This window comes from Phaseolus vulgaris, chromosome 3 (genome assembly GCF_000499845.2).
Source record: "Phaseolus vulgaris cultivar G19833 chromosome 3, P. vulgaris v2.0, whole genome shotgun sequence".
NCBI classification, from domain to species: Eukaryota; Viridiplantae; Streptophyta; class Magnoliopsida; order Fabales; family Fabaceae; genus Phaseolus; species Phaseolus vulgaris.
Window position 1 is genome coordinate 52,817,034 of NC_023757.2, and position 23,556 is coordinate 52,840,589.

The 23,556-nt window shown below is 32.7% G+C and overlaps 2 protein-coding genes across 4 annotated transcripts; both read right to left on the reverse strand.

The window, feature by feature from the left end:
• Positions 1-1,129: 1,129 nt before the first annotated feature.
• On the reverse strand, positions 1,130-9,251 carry LOC137808730 (uncharacterized). The gene is made up of 12 exons (XM_068609994.1): positions 8,933-9,251; positions 8,641-8,794; positions 8,198-8,293; positions 7,198-7,274; positions 6,922-7,001; positions 6,066-6,126; positions 5,589-5,656; positions 5,418-5,499; positions 4,240-4,326; positions 4,086-4,163; positions 1,594-1,713; positions 1,130-1,499 (listed from the first exon to the last, which is right to left on the reverse strand). The coding sequence occupies exons 1-12, from the start codon at positions 9,098-9,100 to the stop codon at positions 1,323-1,325; spliced, it is 1,248 nt and encodes a 415-aa protein (XP_068466095.1). The 5' UTR covers positions 9,101-9,251; the 3' UTR covers positions 1,130-1,322.
• Positions 9,252-10,902: 1,651 nt separating this feature from the next.
• On the reverse strand, positions 10,903-22,499 carry LOC137808732 (vacuolar protein sorting 38). Of its 3 annotated transcripts, none has more exons than XM_068609995.1 (6): positions 21,992-22,499; positions 20,494-20,700; positions 14,559-14,742; positions 12,426-12,574; positions 11,942-12,157; positions 10,903-11,308 (listed from the first exon to the last, which is right to left on the reverse strand). In XM_068609995.1, exons 1-6 carry the CDS (start codon positions 22,169-22,171, stop codon positions 11,186-11,188), a joined length of 1,059 nt encoding a protein of 352 aa, XP_068466096.1. In that variant the 5' UTR covers positions 22,172-22,499; the 3' UTR covers positions 10,903-11,185. The 3 variants fall into 3 exon arrangements, with proteins under 3 accessions (XP_068466096.1, XP_068466097.1, XP_068466098.1); XM_068609996.1 differs by having other exon boundaries at positions 10,903-11,324; positions 21,992-22,432; XM_068609997.1 differs by having other exon boundaries at positions 10,903-11,341; positions 21,992-22,432.
• Positions 22,500-23,556: the final 1,057 nt, after the last annotated feature.

The following is a 23,556-nucleotide window of genomic DNA, read 5'->3' on the forward strand; positions in this document are numbered from 1 at the left end:
GGTGACTAAATATGAAATAGAAGCAAGAAAAAAAAGTTTTTCAACTAAGATGCAATTTTTGTGTGTCAAATAACCAATTTTTGATTTTTTTTAAAATATTACTGATTTATGTCAGTGGTTATTGTGAAGAAGTCGTGACGATTTTAATTTTTTTTTTGTTATTAAAGAGTTGTCATACATAGGTTAATTTCTTAATTTATATTTTTAAATTATTTTTTATAGGTTTTATTATATATTTAGAAACTAAAATATTAAGCTTTTTAATTAAATTTTATTTAAAAAATAATAATATTTATGAGTTTATTTTTTAAAGGTTTAGTTTAATTTTAAATGACAAGTTTTGAATAATTATTTTTTATATATACATATTAAATCGAGTTTTTGTTCATGTAACTTAAAAAATTAAATGAAAATTTAAATAAGTATGTTTTCTAAATATTTAAAAGTATGTTTTCTTTTCAGAATAACAAAAAAAAGTGTAAATTATATTTTAAAACATATATTAATTAAAAAAAATATGTATAAATTATTTATGAATATACACATTAAAATAATTTAATTCATTAATTATAATGATTGACCTAATTTAGTAGAGTTTATTGACATGTTTACATATTTATTGTTTTGTCATGTAAGTTAAAAGTGTCGAGAGACTTTCATTTTTTATTTCGTTAAATTGTTAGAACAAGATTCCAACATCGTACAATTTTGATTAAATGCTTAAACCAAGATAGGTGGTGAATATTAACAAGTAATTGTTAACCGAGAAAGACCTTTATCATGAGCAAATTCAACTAAAAACATTACTAACTAGAATAACATTTAATATTTAATATTTAGTTATTAATATTATTTAATATTAAAATAATTTCATATTTAGCAATAATTAAAATACTTCATCCAAAATAAAATTAAAAAAATCAATCCATTTGAATTATTTTATTCAAATAAAAAAATTAAAAATACATTAAAAATAAAGAATTAAATTGAATATATTTAAATTCCCTGTAAAAGAATCTGTGGAAAAGAAAGTTTAATTCTATCTAATTTATTTCAATTTTACATTATGAGTTTTGGTAAAGTGGTTAAAAAATCCAAACTGGCGTGCATCACATTAGATAGAAGAAGGTGAAGTCATGAAAGAAAACTGTAATAAACCTCATAAACTTATATGAAGGCCAAGTATAAATCACTGTGTAGATATTTATGAACCTCATAAACTTCAGGTAAAGAAATAACAGGTGTTTGATGAAGAAAGAGTAGCAGTGGAGTTGGAAATAGAAGTGAAGTCTGATTATAAGACTTGCACCATCTTACCTTATCTAAAGAACTCCGAAAAAGGGATTCTTTATTGCAGAGTCTAGTTCAGATCCGGCTGAGTTCAGGATCGCCATATCAACTTTGTCCCTGCCCAAAAACAAGAACTCGCCACCATCCATCTTCTCAAACCCGCAAATTTCTAGAAATTCAATGCCCCCTTTCAAGGAACCAACTCTGTCCTGTAAAACACACCCAACATCAACACAAACTTACCGTAAGTTAAGGTTCAAAAGCATTCAGAAAATGGGGGCAATATCTGACAGAGTTTGATACCTGAAAAGATTGGTTACTAAGACGTATCTTTCTGAATTTTTCCTCGTCGGGATTTCTGGCAACGTTCCCTATGTAAGTTAGAAGAGTTTGGAATGCTCTCTTTACTCTGGCGTCATCCTCCTGCTCCAAGAATACGTGAACATGTAAATAGGCTAAAGATGTAACAATGTTTTTAAGAAGATACATTTTGACAAACAATATTTGAGAAGTAATGCAGAGATGTAAGCAATCAAATTCCTTTAGCAGAAGGTAAAATGCGGCTAACATTATGCATACTAAAAAACGGCCACGTTGCAGGATCAACTAGATATATCTTTCTGTATTATCAAAGATCAAAATGAATGTTCTACTCTCAATTTTAAGTAGCAGTACATCTTTATTCTGGAAAACACAATTTTACCACTTTTGCTTTTTGCCGTGAAAAATTATTAAAATTATTAGATCAAAAGGGCATGTCCTAAGAAACAGTTATCCTTCATGACAACAAAAAGGTTAGGGTATTGCAGTAAGAACCTAAGTAGAAAAGATTCAGGGGGGTAATACTTTTGGATGTAAAAGCTATATGCAAAATTTGCACTAAAAAATGTATTATTTAGCATAAAGTGATGGAGGTTTCTATGGTATTTCTACTTAAGATAAATAAAAGAGACAACATATTTCACAGAGCTTGATCATACCTCTCGTGTTCTCATATTTATATTGATAGAATTATGATAGAATGAGTAGAGGGAAGAGCAAAGATCAAAAACAAGAACTAGGTATAGAGATAGGTACAACTCATAAGTACACTACATAGCAGTTTTCCAATACAACTACTTACTACCTATATTCAATACCTATTCTAACATTACCCCTCAAAGTAGAGCATACAAATTGTACGTACTAAACTTAGAACAAATAAATTCAATCTGAGGTCCTCTTAAGGATTTTGTAAACACTTTTTTTGCAAGTTGATCATTCCCAAATAAAATGACAGTTAATTTCTGTGTTTAGTCCTCTCATGGAACATTGGATTAGAAGCAATGTGCAGAGTAGCTTGGTTATCACAATGCATCTTCATTTGTTGAATCTCACAAAAGTTAAGTTCCTGAAGAAATTGTTTCACCCATACAAGTTCACAAGTAAGAGACGTCATTCTTCTATATCCACAGCTTCAACAGTTGATCAGGCAACTACATTGTGCTTCTTACGTTTTCAAGAAATAATTTTTCCTTCCAAGGAAAATACAATGTCCTATAGTAGAGCTTTTGTCAATAGGGGATCCAGCGTGATCAACATCCCTACACCCAGAGATTTGGGTGTTTACTTTATCTTCATCTAGCAGACCTTGTAATGGAGCCTTTTTGAGGTATCTTTAAATACAGATGATAGCATCCCAATGGCCAATACAAGAAGCCTGCATGAACTGCCTAACAATACCAACTACAAAAGATAGATAAAGTCTAGTACTAGTAAGATAAAGAGTATTTCGGACCAGTCTTTTAGATCTGGATCAGAGTCAGATTCACCTTGTTTCATCATTAATTTCTAATTTAGGTCCATAGAACTATCCACTAATCTACAATCGATCATACTTGTCTCTTTTAGGATATATAGAGCATATTTCCTTTGAGAGATTACAACACCTTCTTTTGACTAAGCTACTTCAATACCCAAGAAGTATTTGAGGCCTCCAAGATCTTTGAATTGAAAATCTTTACACAAGTGTTCCTTTAGCTGAGATATCCCGTTAGCATCATGCCCTGGAATGACTGTATCGTCAACATACACTATTAAGTTCAATTGAGGCAACCCAAGAGAGATAATTTTTCCAATTGAATTTTTCAAAAGTAATGGTGGGAGTTTCGGAGAAGGAGACAGCAGGTGCAAAAGACATTATCGAAAGTGGAGACTGAGAGAGAAGAAACAACCACCAATAAACAAATAGAGAACCCTAGGTTTGGCCTCAAACCATGCCGAAAATGAAGAACTCGAGGTCAAAACAGAGACCAGGAGGTTTGGCGAGATGTCACGCACCTAACAACAACAAACCAAGAGTGTGCATGTTTGCCACGTGGAGCAGAATCTGCTTTCAGGACCGACAGGGTTGGTCATCGCTTGGAGAGACACTTCAGATCCGGTGGATACCGGAGAAAACTATGACGAATACTTCGATGGAGAAGACTGATACCAGCATGGCGGGATCAACCCACTCTGATACCAACTTAAAGATAAATAAAAGAGACAATATATTTCAAAGAGCTTGATCACACACCTCTACTCATTATAGAATTCTGATATAATCAATAGAGGGAAGAGCAGAGATCAAAAGCCAGATTTAGAGTCATGCAACTCATAAGTACAGCATATAGAAGTTTTCCCTACGTAATATATTTAATACCTACTTTAACGTTTCTAAAGCTAATGCTATTCAACGTTAGATTGACACCAGTTCATCAACTATCAAACAGTTATTAATACTGTCAACTACAAAGGTGTTCCCAATAATGTACCTTGTGGTTCTGCTTGAGAGAACGGAGGCACTCTCTCATTTGCTCAGCTTTTGTGGCAGGCCTAACAGGCACAAAACTCTGCATGCACAAATTTCAAATAAACATGTAACTGACAAAAATAAAGTTCCCATAATTTTTTTGGCCAAGATCATACCTTTTTCTCCTCCACAACAGGTGCAGGTGAAGGTTTGGCTGCTGAAGGTTCATCTGGAGGCAATCCAAGTCTCCGCCTTCTTTCTGCCTGTCATAATAGACAAACAAGGTGACTTGATTTAAATTCCGTGATAAAAGATATTTGATTTCCTATGCCATCTTTTGAAAGAAAAAGGCTTGTTGTACTCCTCAAGTTTTTCTAAAAAACTTAGACATTAGTCTAGAAAAGCTCCTGCAGCCATAAATGCGGTAGTAGCAAACTCCAAGATTATTTTTCGTTACCAACAGTTTTGTTCAAAATGCATAAGCTCCTTCTGTCCATATTTAATTTGATTAGCAATAACAAAAAGTAGACTGTCATTTTCGGAATGGGTGTTTCTGGTATAGCATGTATGGAAATGGGCATTGCGGAAACTTTCATTGAACACAAATAGTCACTGTATCTTCAAATTAACCCTCACATTTTTCTCTGCACTTAATGCTCCTATTTATGTGTATCTCAAATCATTCAATTCTTTCATTAAAACAATAAAATGGCAAAACAGAAATTAGCTCTTTCACCAAACTTTTTTGAAATAGGTTTCATTAATATGCATATTGCAGAACACTTTATTTGTGGGTTGGAGCATAACTCAACCATTTTTATCTAACCTATAACTTGGATAACCTAAATGCCAAGTGGAATGCAACTCCAAAATGTAAACAATATAGTATAATTCAAAAGAACATAAATCTATCAGATATAAATAACTTTTTATCAATAAAGTACAATTTTTATTCATTTTTGACAACCATGTATGGACAATGGTGACTTATCTTTACATAAACAGCCTGAATTAATGTCCTAGACTTCTATATCTTTTTACCAGAGACTGAGACAAAAAGTTAAGCAATCATGTTTGAAAGTTAATGATCTTGAGGGAAAATAAATTCAAATCCCAAAATGTATTATCAGTATCCAACAACAGCCACATGACAAACGATCTGGATTTAACGCATAAGGTAAAACAAAATCAAATAGATGTAAGCAACACAGATTTAGGACTGAATTAGGACTTATATATTTCACATGCATATTCCAATTAAAGACACTTCCTATGATCTGATTCAAAAGTCAGGTAAGAACTGGCTCAATAAAAGATCAAGAGAGAGAACAAAATGGTTAGGAAATGTTGAAACCTTGTCTTCTTCCAACTTTTGCTTGATTTTCTCCCTAGCCCTTTTCTCTTCCTCTTTCTCTGCTTTTCTCAAGGCCAACAACCTGCAAGAGGAACAAAATTTTATTGTAGCCAACTGCACTCAAAACAAAACACAAGATGTGCAACAGTAAATTTATTAGCTAAGCCAGACCGCTTCCTCTCATTGTCTTCTTCAATCCTCTTTGCTTCCAGCAACTCCTTACCAATGCGAATTCTCTCCTTCATAAAAATAAAGAAAATGACAATCCAAAGTCATTAACAAATATGGACAAACGTATTTAGAAATACTATATTACAATGTTATAAACTGGTCCAACTGCATAGGAATAACTAGACTTGTATAAGAGCAGAAAAATTAGTACAAAAGATGCCCAAAAACATTTTAAGTCATTGATTGAGTAACTGAACTCAATCATAGAGTCATACACCATGTCAGGGACCAACTCTCCCAATACCAAAAGCTAAAAAATGTACATGGAGAACCATGGTTGGTTTTATATCTCTAACAAAGTCTACATACAAGCACATCCCCATATTTTCCATGATGTAAAAATTTTAAACAAGTGTATTTCAGTAAAGAAAGTCACAAGAAATAAGTGAGAAGCAAATGGATGAATCCACAAAATACCTTTTCTCTTTCTCTCTCTGCTCTCTTCTCTTCCTCTTCTTTCTTCTTGCGAGCTCTCTCCCTTGATATTATAGTTTTAAAGTCAAATTATTACACAATCTAAAGATATATAAGCAATAATAAATAGGGTTAAAAAGTAACTCCATGTACACTAGCTCTGGACACATGTGCATATGTGCTAAACTACATAATATAAAAAATCTACATGTTTGTGTATTAATGGCCAGAACAAAAGGCCATTATGTTATGAACTTATGACAATATCAACTGAACACAAGGCCAGAACTCAATACATTGACACTAATTTCAATAACATTAATATTGTCGTGTATTAATGGCGTTTATACAACTGACATGAAATGGTAGAGGACACAGAAGAAGACACATTTCTAATTTCTAATAATTAACAACTTCAAGACTACCTAAAATTTTAAATCAGGGACTCAGGGTGCAGTACACATTCGCATTAGCTGTTAACTTAATCATCCTATGCTACTAAGGAAAATAAAGAGTGCATCAACTGTGTCCTTTAAAGATCAGGTGAAAGCAGATTAGGGATTACCTTGGGTCATCATCAAACATTTCTTTCATCAAGTAAATCAATACATTTCTAAAATTATTCTCTACTCCTTTCTCCATAAAAATATTAAAACTCTAAAATAGCTTCGTAACTTCACCCTTTAGTGTTAATGTTATCTGAATTAGGGATTACCCTGGGTCATCATTATACATTACTTCCATCAAGTGAATCAATACATTTATAAAATTATTCTCAAGTCCTTTCTCCATAATAATATTAAAACTCTTTCATAACTTTTCCCTTTAGTATGAATGTTTTCTGAATTCAGTTTTATACCTTAGTTCATGTTGTTTGGCCTTCAGTTCTTCAGGGGTAAGAGAAGGTTTAGGAGCCTCAATTTTGGAGTTGGCAGGTACCTGAGTGAATCATTATTCAGCAGGTTAGAAACTAGAGATGCAAGTTGATTACACTGAACAAATTTTGGCACTTATACATTACTTGAACTAAACTTATTTTTGTTTTAAGTTTGCAACATCAAATTTGTTACTTATGCAGCAATCAACAGTTAAGCACACAATAACAAAGAGAGATAGTAATAATATAATACTGTACCAAGGGCATCTGATCTATGTCAGAATCATTCTCATGCTCTACTATCCAATTTACAGCAGCCTCAAGGCCAGCATTACCTGTAGAAGGGAGAAATTGAATTTAATAATATCTACATAGAGTATCGATAACTATAAATGTTCAGATATATACAAATATTAATAAAGTATTGCAAATATTTTTGAAAATATGACTAAAACATTTCCCAAACGTCCAAGAATGTCCCATGACAAAAGGCACTATTATAATCAATTGTACTCACTTACATATACATAAGCAGCTAACATACTCCAGAAATGTGTCATGATGCAATAATAACTAAAGATGATCACAAACTATTTGTTAGGAGCCTTCACAGAGAAGGTAAAACACAAAAAAGAAATTGTAGAGGCAGTCCCTCAAAACTGTATTACTACTCAGAAAACTTCCAAACCAAGGTTTAGAAAGGAAAATAGGGCCTTCCCGGTTACAAAACAATAATCCTCCTTCCATCTACCAGATAAGAGAAGAATATATAGACTTCCTGAAAGAAAGTCTCAGCCCCCTTCCGCAACAGCTGTAAACAGCTAACTATCTTTTAAATTTCCTTTTATAATAAACTTTCCACACCATCTCATTATTCCCCTTTTCTATCACTATTCCATCAAAATAAAATAATTTTCAAGGCAGGAAGAAAAAATAAAAAATCTAAAATAGCAATCAAGCCTCGTCACACTAGGTGAGATTAGCTCTAGGATCAAGCAATGCTGCTAGGATCTATTGCAAGTCACATTTTCAATAAAAACAGTCTCATGCAAGGTGAACATAACTGGTCTTCCTCTATTTATTTTACTTGGACAATCCTCCATTTCATCCACCTAAACTACACAAGCCTATATTGGTCTTCTCACATGTGAAAGCAAAAAAACAAACCAGTTGGAAAAAAGAACAAAAATACGACAATATTACAATTTTGGACCAGTAAAGACACTACACAACTATGCAAGACTGCGAGTAAGTTCACCAGAGTAATGAAGCGCCCGCGTAGCCCGTGTCGTCGAAAAACCCATTGATTCGAGTTCCTCAAGCAGCTTTTTGTCAACTTCAGGAACAACCATTTCTGCATTACAACATACATCACAATCAGGCAAAGTACAAACTAAAACCACAACACCATCTTCACAATTATTCATTAACTATAAGTATCGAATTCCATCATTCATTACCTAAATGAATAATGGTGAAATCTCGTTTATATTTAAATACTCGCTTTATCCTGTACCTTCAGGATCTTGACTATTTAGTCATTAACCCACACACTTTCTATTCAGTTCTAATCTAGATTGTAGGAACTAAAACTGATTAAAAAGAACGTGTTACATGTAATTAAGCCTCTAATTCATAACTCTACAATTTTAGATTAGGAATATCCCATGTTAATTAACTCGGTTTAAACTAAAAAAACACCTTCATTTTGATCAGTTGATGCGGCGCCGGAAGGGTTTTCCGACGAAGCAGCTGCATCCACCTTCGGTGCCTCCAAACTAATCGGTTTCACGGTCTCGGAAGTCTTGTCAACAAACTCAGTGTGACCGGTTCTTTTAGTGTGCAAATCACTCTCCTGTATACGTGATCCAAACAACAGAACCAGAAACAGTAACAGATTCAGTTAATAACACACATACATAATATATAAAAGAAAGAAGAAGAAAATCGTTGAACCCTAGAATGAGAATCGAGAATTGTGGATTGGACTAACGGTTTTGGATCGGCAGGGTTTGGAGCAAGCGGTGCAAACGAGGTTGAGAACCGGTTCGGTGGATTCGGAGAAGTTGGAATGGGAAGTGAGCTCGGCGTGCTCTTGGGCTTCTTCTACGGTTCTCAAGAGAGCACCGCAGTCACCGCACTTGAGAGAAACCCCCGCCATTGATGCAATTGAATTCAATGCAGCAACGATTATCAATAAAACGATTTATATTTTGACCAATCAGCACTTACGACGACTCATTGCTTTCTGGATACAACAACCAAATGGGGATGCCAACAACACCACCGCTACAGCATATTCATCTTAGAATATCATTTTATATTTATATAAAAATTAGTTTAAATTTAAAAGATTTTTTAATTTTCTTTTGAAAGAATTATTATTAGAATTTTGTAATCTAAAAGGTTTTATAAAATATCAAGTAACAATATTTGGAAGGATTTTTTAAATTACAAAAAGTTAAAGAATTTCATGCATTTAATAAAAGAAATCATAAGTATTTTGTATTTTTAATTTTTTTATCTATTTTTCTGGTTTAGTAAAATTAGATTAATTAAATTGTATCTTAGTTAAAGTATATTTTAGTTGGTATTGATATTACACTAAATCATCAAGATACAAATAACATTTAATATGAGGTGATTATAGAAAATAATAGGCAGTGTTTATTCATTAGTCTATGTTGATAAATTGTTAACGTTCGAATAAAAGAAAATAAAAGTAGGTGTAGAAGAAGGAAACATGATTAATGATGTTCTATCTCTAGCAAAAGTAAACTAAACTTTTATATATATATATATATATATATATATATATATAAGAAATTCCAAACGCAAATAATAAAATAAGGTTTTGATTGAAAAATGTAAAATCAATATATAAACTATAATAAGTAATTAATTATAATTTATTGTTCTCCTATATAACATTTCTCCATGTATTTAAATTTGTAGCAGTTTTTCAAATATTAGCATTATTTTTCATTCATAATATTGAGTCTAAATAATAGGTTTAAAGTTACGATTTAGTGATAATCTAAATATTAAGATTTATCTATTGACTAATTCAATAGGAAATTCTTCATAATAAAATTCATAAGTTTAAATTTAAAACTGATCCAACAAACTAATATAAAAATATCTTAAAATAATTTCTTCTTTTTTTTGTCTTGTTACATTGCTGTTACTCTAAAAAAAATTCGTTAAAATCTATGTCAATTCTACTAACTAAACCAATATAAAAATATCTTAAGTAATTTCTTCTCTTTCTTCTCTTCTAACATTGCGTTACTCTAGCTTAAAAAAATACTTATGTTATCCCTCACTTCTTGTGGTGTTTTTCTTGTTTCTCACCATTAATATCAGAGCTCAGCCGATAAAGGATAGAGTGCCTCATCGCAGCTAGTGAAAAAAATACATGGAAAGCATGGAACCATATCTCATCATAGAAGGAGCTTCTCCCCAGGCCTCCTTTCTAGGAGAAGTCTTTTCGTATTGGAAAGACAGGATGGAGATGTAAAGTACGTATCAATTTTGGCTAAAAATCACATGCGGAAACATAGAGATCTCATTTATAGAAGAGGCTATGGTCTTAAAGCTATGGTAAGGGATGCCCTTGTCAGGTGGAAGGAGCTAGAGCTCTCAAAGCTCTAGAGTAGGAGGAAGTTGAGATATTTGAGGTTTAGTCTAATAACTCAATGATAACTCAGTTTTTCACTATTTTTCTCCACTAATTGCATTTCCTTTAGTAGGTTTCTTTTGTTCTTATTTCAATGTAAAACTCAATGGTAATCACAAAATAGAGTTTTCTTTCAAATATTTACGTTCAGAAAATATTTTTCAATCGTTTAACATATCCTGATAAATGCACCACAAAGGCGTTGAAGAAAAACCTTTTTTTTAAATAACTCAATCAACAACTGTTAAAAGAAATAAATCAAATAAACAAACCACATGGCGTACTAAAATCATCAAAATTTGAAAAATCATTGCATCTCCTTTTCTCACCCAAAGAAGGATTTCATCGGGAGTTCTACCCCACTCCCTGTTTCAGGTTTAACAATACTTTGGGCAGTACTATATACTCTTTTTTAAAGAATACCAAATCCATTATAGAAAGTTGGGCTCTATTTTGATAACAACGCTACATTGGAAGGTGCACCAAAAAAATTGCACCAAAAAAATTGCACCAGGCAAGAATTAAAAAAAATCGATTTACAAGGAAATTACAGTAGATACAAAACTACTATATCAAGCTGTCTATAAACGCTGAAGACTGGATAATCCTCAAGAGCTCCCTCAAATTATCAAGTACATGGCGTGGTCCCAAACTCTTTGCATCAATGTAATTCAAAAGCTGTTCTAAATCCTACAATCAAAAAAAGCTCGAGGGAAAGGAGCTCTAAGGTTAATTAGGAAGTATATGTCAGCACTATAAATATCGAATCTCGTTCAGGCAATCACACTTGAAAAAAAAATAAAAGGCAGTAACTAAGTATGCGAGACTTTAAATACATTGAGCATATTTAAGATATAATACAGATGCAAACCTACCTGCCAACACGCTGGGTCCTGCAGTTAAAATCAAATTATGTAGAATGTCGTAAGGTACATTTTATGCTATTTTTCAGTGCATGTAAAGCCTTTTTTTGTTTTTGGTACGAGGAAGTACACGGAGAAACTCAGTTCAGAAACAAACTTTACTCTCATAGTCCAAATAATTTCTTAATCAACCAGCATGTACAAGTTGGAGCAAAGTCCCAAAAAAGAAATGCAATCTTGGCCAGGAAGCTATTTCAGTGAAACATAAAGGAACTCAATTACTAACCAAGCAAAACACGGATGCTACAGACTAGAAACATAGTCATCAACGAATATGAAAAGCCAGAGTAAAACAAATACATCAGACAAATGATAATCGGCAGAAAGTGTCAGTGAAAAATGCATTTAACTGCACTCAGACTGAGAGTTACTACAAGCAATAAGAAATAGAAATATATACCTTATTTAGTAAGAATACAGCATAAGCTGCTCTTGTTGTGTCTTGACCTTCTAAAAAAAGGGGGAATTCCACATGCGTATTTGTGTTTGCATTTGATGAAGCTTCAGATGTTAGCTCTGTTGAAGGTGCATTGTCAACAATATATGAATGAGAAGCACCCAACCGTACAGGATATCGCAAAGGAACTTGCAAGTAAGAGGCTATAAGTGTAACAGCCTGCGAGAAAATCAGTCCAGTAAAGTACATTTCAATAACAGAAATTATTCAAAGAGGGGAGACATTTCAATAATTATAATCATCGACATGAACTAGCATCAGAAATGCTATAGCTGGAAACAGACGTTTTGTAATGGAAAAACAAAACATGTATGAAAATTTAGAAACTGTACCTGACAAATTTTGTAAATGGATCACAATAAACATAAGATAGAAATAGACATTCAGTTGAGAAAAAAATAAAGGCCCAGTAGATTCTAATACTTACATGTGCAACATATCCTAGGGCAGTGGCAGACCCCTGAATTTCCTTTTTATCAGTGAAAAAACTCATTTTCCTAAAAGATAGCACGTTCAAATGCAGACCATGAATTGTTAAGGCTCCTTGATTAACTGGTTTAAGTCCAGCAGAAGTCCCTGAGCAAAGAAATAAATGAAACCTTTAACAATAAAAATCAGCGAAGGTATCACTTACAATTGCAGTTAATATTAGCAAAAAAGTTGTGATAATTTAATTCAACATAAGGTAAACTAGAGTTAGCATCCAATGAATGGCTATGGTCTTCTAGTGCATCTATGTCACATTATAAAACATGGCATGAAAGTCCCTTACAACAGTACGAAGAGAAGTAATATGAAAAACAATAATAATTAACTGGTGGATGCTCGAAAGGTTTGTATTTCCGTCAGTGATCTGTCAATTTAATGGTTACAAATTGAATGTGAAACTTCAAAGAAAAATGAAAATACATAACAGAGCTCAAAAGACATAATGATTCAACCTTGCACATTAGGCCTCCATATAGAGCAACAATGAAGTGGTTCACAAGTTAAATCACATAAATTATGATAAAAGAATACAGATTTAGTTCTGGTTCAACGAAAACAGGATGAAGACAGAATCAGATAAACATCTATAACTGAGCAGATAGTGAAACACTTTTCTTTCTTTTAGCAGTAACTATGTTTGTTAGTAAGGGAAGAAAAAATGAGAAGATAGAAAATTGAGAGAAGAGAAAAATGTTTTCTTTCCAATTGTTTGATTCAAGAGAAAAGGGGAAAAAATAGTATATTTCCCTTCCTCTTGTTCCACTGTTTGTTTGGAAATAAAAGTAGAAAGAAAGAAAATGTATTGGTAAAAAAAAGTATGTATCCGTTCTAAGAGCAAGCTATTTGTTCGAAAACAATATTATCCTGTAAAATTTTCTTTTCTGGCTCTTCTCCTTTTGGAGTCAAGATCTTCCTCCTATGCTCTTTAGCACCTTATCTTCCCCTTCCATTGCCTTGCCTTGTACCTAGCCAATTCATCTTCCTTTTCCTAATTTCCCTTTAATAATTCCTTCATTTGTGGTGTTTCTAGTGAGATTTTAAAGTGAAGTCCTCCTTACTTTCGTTAATTTCATGATGTATACATCCTTTTAATGCTCCTCACCATTTCACTTCAGATGATTTTGACACATATGCTTGCCTTGCTTGTATCTGGCCAGTTCCTCTTCCTTTTCCTAATTTCCCTTAATAATTCCTCTAAGTGGTGTTTCTAGTGAGATTTGAAAGTGAAGTCCTTAGTTTCATTAATTTCATGATGTATACATCCTTTTCAATGCTCTTCGTCATTTTACATAAGAAGATTTTGCCACATGCTTGCCGAAGGTTTCTACATGCCCATCCACCTTTGGTTATAGCATGGCTTGGGAGAAGAGAAGCAAATACCAGAGCTGGAACCTCCGGATCATTGGGTGGAGTGGAACCATGCATGGTGGTAGAGGAGGAGATGCAGTTTCACAGTCAATCCACATAAAAACTACAAGGAATCAGAAAATTATGCTAATGGGGCAACTAGGGAATTTGGTATTTTTCCCTGAACCAATGCATTTCCTTTGCAAACTAGGCAAGAAAAATTTCACATGGCACCAACTAGGCTTATTTCCTCACCACTCTTTGCTATCCACGGTTGTTAGTAGGATATTAGGTGTACTGTTAGAAGTTATTAGAAGATTCAATAGATCTTTGTAATCAATACTTTTGGGATAGAATTATTTATTAAGCTCAAGAAGTCCGGTCATCGGTGTGAAGGAGTGTGTTGGAGAACTCACATCAACTAGAAATAAGACTAAATCTCACCTTGCAAGCCAATTTCTTAGGGTTGAGTTGAGTTAGTCCTAAATCCACTTTCTAAACACACCAGCCAAGCAGAGTACAAGATGAAAGACACCCTATAACCCAACTTATGGAAGAACTATATCCTACCAATAAGAAAATAAGGATTAGCGATTGAACCATCCAGCACCTCAAGTTTCAATAGTTTATTTAAATTGCAAGTTTCTGACTTCTTATGACCTTAGCCATTCTTTTCACCTTAGCACTATGCACATATGAAAAAAAGACTATTAATAACCCTTACCTGCCAGGTTACCCGAAGGATATGCCTCAAGCTCTTGCTCTTGTGATGGTCCAACCAAGATCTTAACAGGATAGAGCATTGAAATTTGAGATATCATATGCTGTTGCCTCCTCCTCAGCATCTTTTGCAATTTTCTCAAATGAACATAACCATTTTCATCAGACAGTAGTTGTATGCTCGATTCCTATAATAAAAGCATCATCAGTTTTCTGCTAACACTAGTAAAATGTAAACAATAATTAATTCGTTTCCCTCAAAACAAGAAATAATGTTGTTATTTAGATTCAAATAAACAAATTCATCAATGTCATTTGTTACATGGACTAAGAGAAAAGAAAGCTTTTATAGCACATTTGAGAGAAAACAAGGAGTTAATAATTTTTTAAGAACAAGTACAAGAGAAACTGAGAAAGGTATAATCTATTCAGCTAAAGGTGAACTCAGTAAAAGCAAACAAGAATAATCCAGTTAATATCAATTTTTAACACATACTTCACCAATAAATGAATCATTGTTACGCTCCAAAAAGAGAAAGAAAAAGATTCACACTTTGAACACCGAAAAAGGAATGATTTCTATTATTCCAGCACCTTACAGAACATACAAACATTCACAAAGGAAATAAATTCCTTTCACACAGGTATTACTCCTGTCAAAACAACACACATACAAAAAAAGAGTCCCCTTAACCTACCGGGTTGGTCATTCTTTAAAGACCAACCGTAACCAACAAAACTACCCGAAAACCCACTTATTCAGTATTCTTAAATCTCCTTCTATAATACACCTTCCACACTTTCTCCTTATCTTCTTGCCTAACAATCATCTTTACAATCAAGAGACAACACATTCCCCTAGAACTTAAAGCCCAGAAAAGTAATATTCATCAAAATAAGGGATGGGAATAAATTTAAAATTAAAAAAAAAAATATGTCCAAACATACCATACATTAGAAAATTTAAAATCTAATACAAGAAAATTTATGTTAAACTTTTGTATCTTACAAATATTCTACTCTGAAAGAGTGCATGAATGAAGACAAAGAAAATGAGCAAGAAGATGTTATTCTAATGACAACAATGAGGAACATGACAAGATGTTTTTGCTCCCATAAATAGTTCATTATTTTCTTTATTTATGTATTTCTTGGGAAACATTAAATTTGTAGGATAAATTCATTATTTTTCCTGGGACACATTAGAATTTTTAAATTTTCCCTCCTATTTCCTTTGTTAGTCTCAACCAACACATACTACCTTAGAATTAGCATTGGGATTTTAGGATGGTTTATCCTATAAATAACCATGTCTAACTCTTGTAAAAAACACTTTAGATAAATAGAAATTTGGGAGCAAATTTTTGACACCTTTATGTGCGTGATGAAGCATTAGTCTTAACTTGGTTCCTAGGAGTAAAGTGATTATTTAACATTTGGAGCTTATCTTGACAAAGCATGGAGTCCTCTTCTTCTACAAGTGGTGCACCATTCTTCATCCCTTCCAAAGACTTTTCATCCTTTTAATTTTTTGTTAATTCATCTATCCATAGCTTGTTTTATTCTCATTCTTACTTAAGTTTATATGTTCTTATGTTGTTCTTATTCTACTCTCAAATTGTAAATGGAATCATTGACTCTAAGTTGATCATGGAAGTATTTCATGATAGCAACACATGAAGAGATTCAACTCTTGTTATTAATTCATGTTCCTATGCCTATATACTTCCTATCCTTACATGCATCCTATCATACTCTCACAAACAATGGGATCAGTTTATGTAAAGTACAAAGGAAGTTATAAGAGTAACTAATTATTAAAGGAAAAGAAAGAATAGGGTAAATTCCTTGTGTATATTGAACACATAGGGTTATGTTTATATAGGAAAAGAAACATATGGGCTAAGCCCATTACATAAATATGAGATATCTAACAATATCTATGATATCTCATAATATCTAATTATATCTAATAATATCTAACACTAATGATTAACTAACTAACCAATTTGTAATTAACAAACTAATCAGCAACTAACTAGTGTGTAAGTAAAAAAAAAACTAATAAGTAACTAATTAATGTTGTGTTGACAACAACGAATTGGCTTACAAAAAGATAAGATGTCAAAGATTACTAACTGCGCTATTGTACCATACAGGCCATCAGCTTACACTAGGAGAATAACTCTAATACTATATTACAAACCGTCCTAAATTAACAACAGGTTGAAGTAGACAAGACAATCACCCGTTACAAATACAACTTTGCCTTTTACAATTTGTAACTTAGAAAACACCCAAACTAAAATTAAAATATAGTCAAAACTATGTTGTCCTTGAGAGTTGAGGACTATATGTAGCACGTATTAAGGATTTACACCTTATAAATTATCACTGTATGATGAACATTTGGTGGTTGCGAGATGGAATACAACTTAAGACTATAATAGTTATGTCCAAGTTGCCCATGTATGCAACAATTATTTAGTTTTCTTAACGTAATTTATGGTTTAATACTTAAGGAAGGGAAGAAGAGGAGAAGTGAAAGAATACTACAGACCCATCACACAGCCTGATGTCTTTGTTCTCTGCACAGCCTCAAAATCTTATCTGGAAAACAGTCTTTCGTACCTCATTCTCCAATTTTTCAATTACATGTATTGACCGTGTTGTAGAAAACATGTAAGATGGAGTATGTACAATCGTGAAAACTCCTAGAGGCGAGGCTAAGGACATTCTTATAAAGATAGATTTGCATTAGACCTCAGCCTTGAGTCCTTGTATAAATTTAGTATTGGAAGTGTTTCCTAAATACAAGCAAAAGATTATACCTAAATGTATGCTTTCAGAAGATGATATAGTTTTTTAGCCAAACAATCAAGGGAAGAGGTTAACTTGAGCTTTGAAGATGAACATTGGAACAAGTGTTTTTGTTTAAGTAGGAGTAAAATAAATTATAGGCATTAAGAAACAAGAAAAATAGAGATGTCATACCAGAAGTTTTATTTAAATTATCTACCAGCAATATTACAAATTGATTAGAAAACTAATGTAGATGTAACGCGTAAGATGGGTGGTTAAAATGAAAATGCTTTACTTAATGGTGGTGAATTTTGGACTTTAAAAGAACAAGATAGAAAAGTGGAAAGACCAAAAATGAGCATATTAAGATGGAACTGTAGCAATACAATAAAGGATAGGATACAAAATTATGTGTCCAACATATTGGAGTGTCACCTATCTAGGAAAAAATTATAGAAAATTGATTAAGGTGGTTTGAACACATGCCAAAAAATGCCAATTGAAGCCAATGGTGACGAGAGTAAATCATATGGTTTGAAGTTTCAACTAAGGTAGAGGGAGGACAAGAAATACGTTCAGGAAATTATTAAAAGGGATCTCACGGTGAATAATATATTGGTTGAAAGTATTAGTGACAAAAAAGGTCATCGAAGATGGTACCACTTTGTTAATTTTAAGTATTGGCTACATACATGAGTATTCTTATTCATAATGAAGAAAAAAAATAGTAATAAGGCACAAAATCAATCAATATCTAATATTGGGAAATATTTGGTAAGATATTTCCCTATCAAATCAAATCATATCATATCCCCTATTTAGTGCAATCAAATCATATTTCTAACACTCCTCCTCAAGCTCAAGCATATGTATCATATAAGGCAAGCTTGTTATAAATGTCACAAACACAACACAGCTAGTTGGTTGTCAAAGCTGATAGAGTAGCTAATGACAAAGCCAGTAGATATTTCCCAAACATTACTGTCTCTATGGCAAATGACAATCAATCTTCAACATGCTTCGTCCTTTCAGATCATATCTTGAATACTTTCCCTCAAGCTAGAATATGTTCATCATACTAGTCAAGCGGTTAAAAATGGTCATAGGACACAGTAACTTCCAAAATAGAAAAAAATGGGTAAATGACACAACAATTGCTGAAAAGTGAAAAAATGCTCAAAGAGTGCAGCGATTGCTAGAAAGCAGACATGAATAAATGACATGGCACTTGACCAAAAGCAAAATTGCTCATAGGACACAACAGTTGCAAAAAAGCAACAATGCAAAAATGCTTAAAGGGCAAGTTGACAATCGAAGAGCAAAAGTGGTCATCACTTAGCAAGGTGATGCCAGTGGTGGTGGTTGCCAACTAGAAAAGGCTCGCCACATGAAAATAAAAAAGAAAAAAAGTCAATGGTGAGCAATATTTGGTGGAAATATGTCAACACTGACCAATATTCACCAGAAAAATGTTGATGCCAAACAATAACACCGATTGGAAAAAGTTCAACAAAAAGGAAACTTACCAAAAAAAATGTGGTAGAGTACTGAAAAAACCACAACAATAAACAATACTTTTTGAAAAATGCCAATGGTAAATAGTACTCAACGGATTGAGGATAAATAGTATTCGTTGGAAAAATGTTAGTAGTAAACAATACTCATCAAAAAAATGTTGGCAATAAATAGTATTCACTAAATAAAGGTCGATGGTATAATGCTGGTCAGAAAAAAACTCCCCAAGAAGTTGTCAGCATTGAACTAGGCAAACGGTGGTGAATAGAGTATCCGGAGTGAACAATGACAACAAGGAAAAAAAACAAAAACCATAAAGCATACTATGCTTCTAAAAATTACACGTATGAGCAGTGGACCTATAGGGAATGCACAGATTAGGGTCCCGTTCTCTTTAGGCTCCTAATACCATGTTGAAAGGATTAGTGACAAAACAAATCATGAAGGATGGTACTGCTCTGGTACCATGTTGAGAAGAGATAAACCGAGAAGGAATATACTAAAATTCCATGTATTGGGTACACATGATTATTCTTATTTATAATGACGAAGAGATACAGTAATAAGGAACAAAATCAATATCTAATAATGGGAAATATTTAGTATGATATCTCCTTTTCAAATCATACCATATCTCCCTAATGTAATAAAATCATCTATCTAATGTAATCAAATCATATCTCAAATAATTATTGAGAATTATGTTTAAATCAAGTTCAATGGCATCATGTGATATATATAGCTAGCCTCACGTAGAGGGATATGATTATTGTTGGTATTATAATTATAGAAATAAGGAGTATATCCTACATAATAAGGAATATCTAAATTATATATGTATTATTAGGAATGTTTGTTTTTATTCTCGTATCATATCTTTATTCTTAGAGGATATCAAATCTCTTTCTATTCACTGTATTAATTATGTTTTCCTAATATAAATAAAGCATTTGTGTTGTTTCAAAAATACACGATTTCAGCTCAATGACTCTACTTTCTACGATTTAACAGTTGTCAACTTGTCATTACTGTTTGTTGTTTTCATAAATCAACGCCTATTACCTACACATAGGACAAGTATCAAATAGATTCCTTTCTTGAGCATCATTCATAAAGAGGACAACTTCTACTCTTGTACATTGAGACAATGCTAGTAAATCTTACACATACTTCTATTCTCATATCTAGGCTATATTATATTTTCATAATTTTTTAAAGGCTTGGATGTGTTACAGATACAAATTAGTGAAGTATCAAAGTGTAGCAAAATTGTATACATATATCTGATACATAGACGTGATCATATAGAAGTATAAGTGTTTTATAGAATAGAAGACCCTTATATACTCTTCTATTAATATCCCTCAAAATGTCAGCCACAATGATGCAAAAAAGAAAAGGTTCAATCCATGTGTACCATCCCAATTGTTTGCCGATATTCACAACATACATTCTTGTTTCAGAAACACTCTTCAACATTGCTGATAAAAAGCTGATAAAAAAAAATAACATTGCTGATAAAAAAAAGATAGAGAAAAATTCATACAGACTACTGAACTTATTAATTTTAATTATTTCCAGGAAAAAAATATTATATTGAATAGAGTAAGACAGCAACTCACTTGGAGGTTTCTGCTGGATCCAGAAAGAGCACCCCCTGCAACCAAAAGTGATTGCACTTCACCAGTAAGCTGCTCCTCCTGCTTGCTAGTATCCTCCTTAGCCAGCCTAGAACGTATTGACATTTTCTCCATCACCATTTTCTTTGATTCCAATTTCTCACGCATCTCCTCAAGTTCATTCAACCGACCTAATGACTCAGAATTGCCCTGTTCACAAAATTATTGCTCATCAATAGGCAATAATCATACACCTATATATTGGAAACTTTGACTTTTGTCAAATGAAACCAACAATTAGTGGGAAAAATCATCCCCGTGTGTAAATAAAAACTAAATCACTTATCAAACTGACAAGATGGAACTGGTGCACTTAAATTGAAATCTAAACAGCAAAGTCATCAATACTAGATAATAGTGGAGCAACCAACCCCAAAACAGATAAAGCATGATAACGAATTGGGATGACTACCATTACAAAATGTATAGACATAAATGAAATAATGCACATATGAGTGTGTTGTGTGTGTTCTCAAAGAATATATCCATGATTAAAAGCCATAATTTTATGCCAAGCACACAAGTTAATAGCAAGTGTAAGGTAAAAATACATGGAAAAAAAAAAAGTAAAAGTACAAACAGGCAACATAGGTTACTTACAAGAGCACAGCAGTGCAAGAAAGTGAAAACAAAAGGCACACAAGCTCAAATATATATATACAACCCATAACCAAAATCATCATAATAAACCGATGGATCCACTCAGACAGTGAAAAACAAAAGGTCAAACAGTTCGCTCTAATTAATTTTCACAGTAAATGCAATTACATTTAACACCACGTTTTCGTCTCACTCCCTCATTTCGCCAATAATTTCCAAATCAAACCCAAAATACGATTCCATTCCCCACTCGAGCTCAGATTCTCCAGCAGATCAAACACGCTAACCCTCCAGCCCCTAAATTCCAACTCCATTTCCTTACAATTTTCATTTATTACACAGTAAAGACGCCAACAGCACAAACATAACTTCCAAATTTAAAGAAACTTAGGGTAACAACACGATAAACCATTAAAACCGGTTTCGAAAATTAGCAATGACCAAACCTATACCAAAACCTAAACCTAAATGCAATTACATTTAACACCACGTTTTCGTCTCAACCTCATTTCGCCAATAATTTCCAAATCAAACCCAAAAATACGATTCCACTCCCCACTCGAGCTCAGATTCTCCAGCAGATCAAACACGCCAACCCTCCAGCCACTAAATTCCAACTCCATTTCCTTACAATTTCATTTATTACACAGTAAATACGTCAACAGCACAAACATAACTTCCAAATGTAAAGAAACTTAGGGTAACAACACGATAAACCATTAAAACCGGTTTCGAAAATCAGCAATGACTAAACCTACACCAAAACCTAAACCTAAAAAAGTCTAAAACCATAACCATTAAACCTACACCAAAACCTAAACCTAAAAGTGTAAAACCCTACCTGGATGAGAGAGTCGAGCTTGTTGTAAAGGATGCTCCTCTTCTGGTTGGCTTGGGCCAATGCGGAAGAAAGACTGGCCAACCTCGCGAGATCGTGCTGGAAGTCCTCCCACTGAATGACCTTCACATGTTGGGGATCAGTTGTGGTGGTCCGCAATGACAGAATCTGGTTTGGCTCCATCACGAATCGAACTCACCATCGTCCTCGACTGCGTTTATAACCGAACGAACTCCCTCATCAATCCCTCTTCTGTTCTTCTGCTCCTGCTTTTCTCCACAGAATTGCCTGATTTTCTTCGGAAAGAAAAAGGAGATTCGCGTCTTGGTCTTCTTCGATAGTGGATTTTGCGATAGTTAGGTATTTTGTTTTCTTTGGAGGTTAAGCCGCGAAATTGTGGACACGTGGAAAACGTGCTTTGCCTTTTTATACATCTTTCTTTTCTTCTTCGAACTGTACCTCGCGCATTTAGATTTTCCACGGTAATAAAAGTGAGGAAATTAATTTGTATAATTGAACATTGATGAATATGAACCGTTCCATAAATAGAGGAAAGTTTATATTTTAAAAAATAAAATACAATGAAAAATTAAGATTATTTAAGTTAAGACAGATAAATAATTATTATTATTTATTTTAATAATAAAAAGATGTTTACTAATAGATTAAGGCAAAATCCACAATTAGAAATAGTTAAATTTTTTATTATTTTCAGATGTTTTTTTAATATTTCTAAACCCTAGATCCTAATGTTTAATTATAGTATATAGATGATATTTTAATTTGAAAGATGCTCTATTAAGAGTTTTTCATAAAATCGACGTATAATGAAGACATTGAGATCCATTATAAAAAAAATTGTAAAACTCACTTGGAAAATATTTTGTTAAAAGTAATTTAAAGCATGTAAATAGAAAGATATATGTCATAAAAGGATTTAATCTGAAAATTTTAATATTAATTAATTTACCTGGTAATGAAGACTGTGCTTACTTGTTAATCAACATGATCAACTCCAATAAGAAAATTATTGTTGCAAATATAAGATAAGTATTATTTGGACCTCATTCATTCACTCTTAGTTAAATTTAAGTATTATTTAGATCTTAGTTGTTCTTGATTAAGAATAAGTGTTATTTAAAATGTAATTATTCATGATTAAGACTAAATATTCTTTAAAATACAAATATTTCTAACCTAAAATCGTGTATTATTTGGAATGTAATAATTCTTATATAAGACTATGCATTGTTTGAAACATAATAACTTATGCTAAGGCAAATGTTTACAAAAAAATTGATTTAAAAGATCAAAAGTTCGCTCACTGTAAATTTGATCGGGGAGTGGAAAGTTCAAGGTGTGGGAAAGTGAGAGCGTGAGAAAAAAGTGTGAAAAAAGTTAGTGTGTTTGGATTAAGGTATGTTAGGGTAGATGTGTGAATAAAGTTTATTGAGATACGTGAGTGATGTGATGGTTGTAAGAGTATTTTAAATTACTTTGAATAGTACAAAATGTGAGATTACAAATTTACCCTTACATATAAAAAAAGAATAAATAATTATTAATTT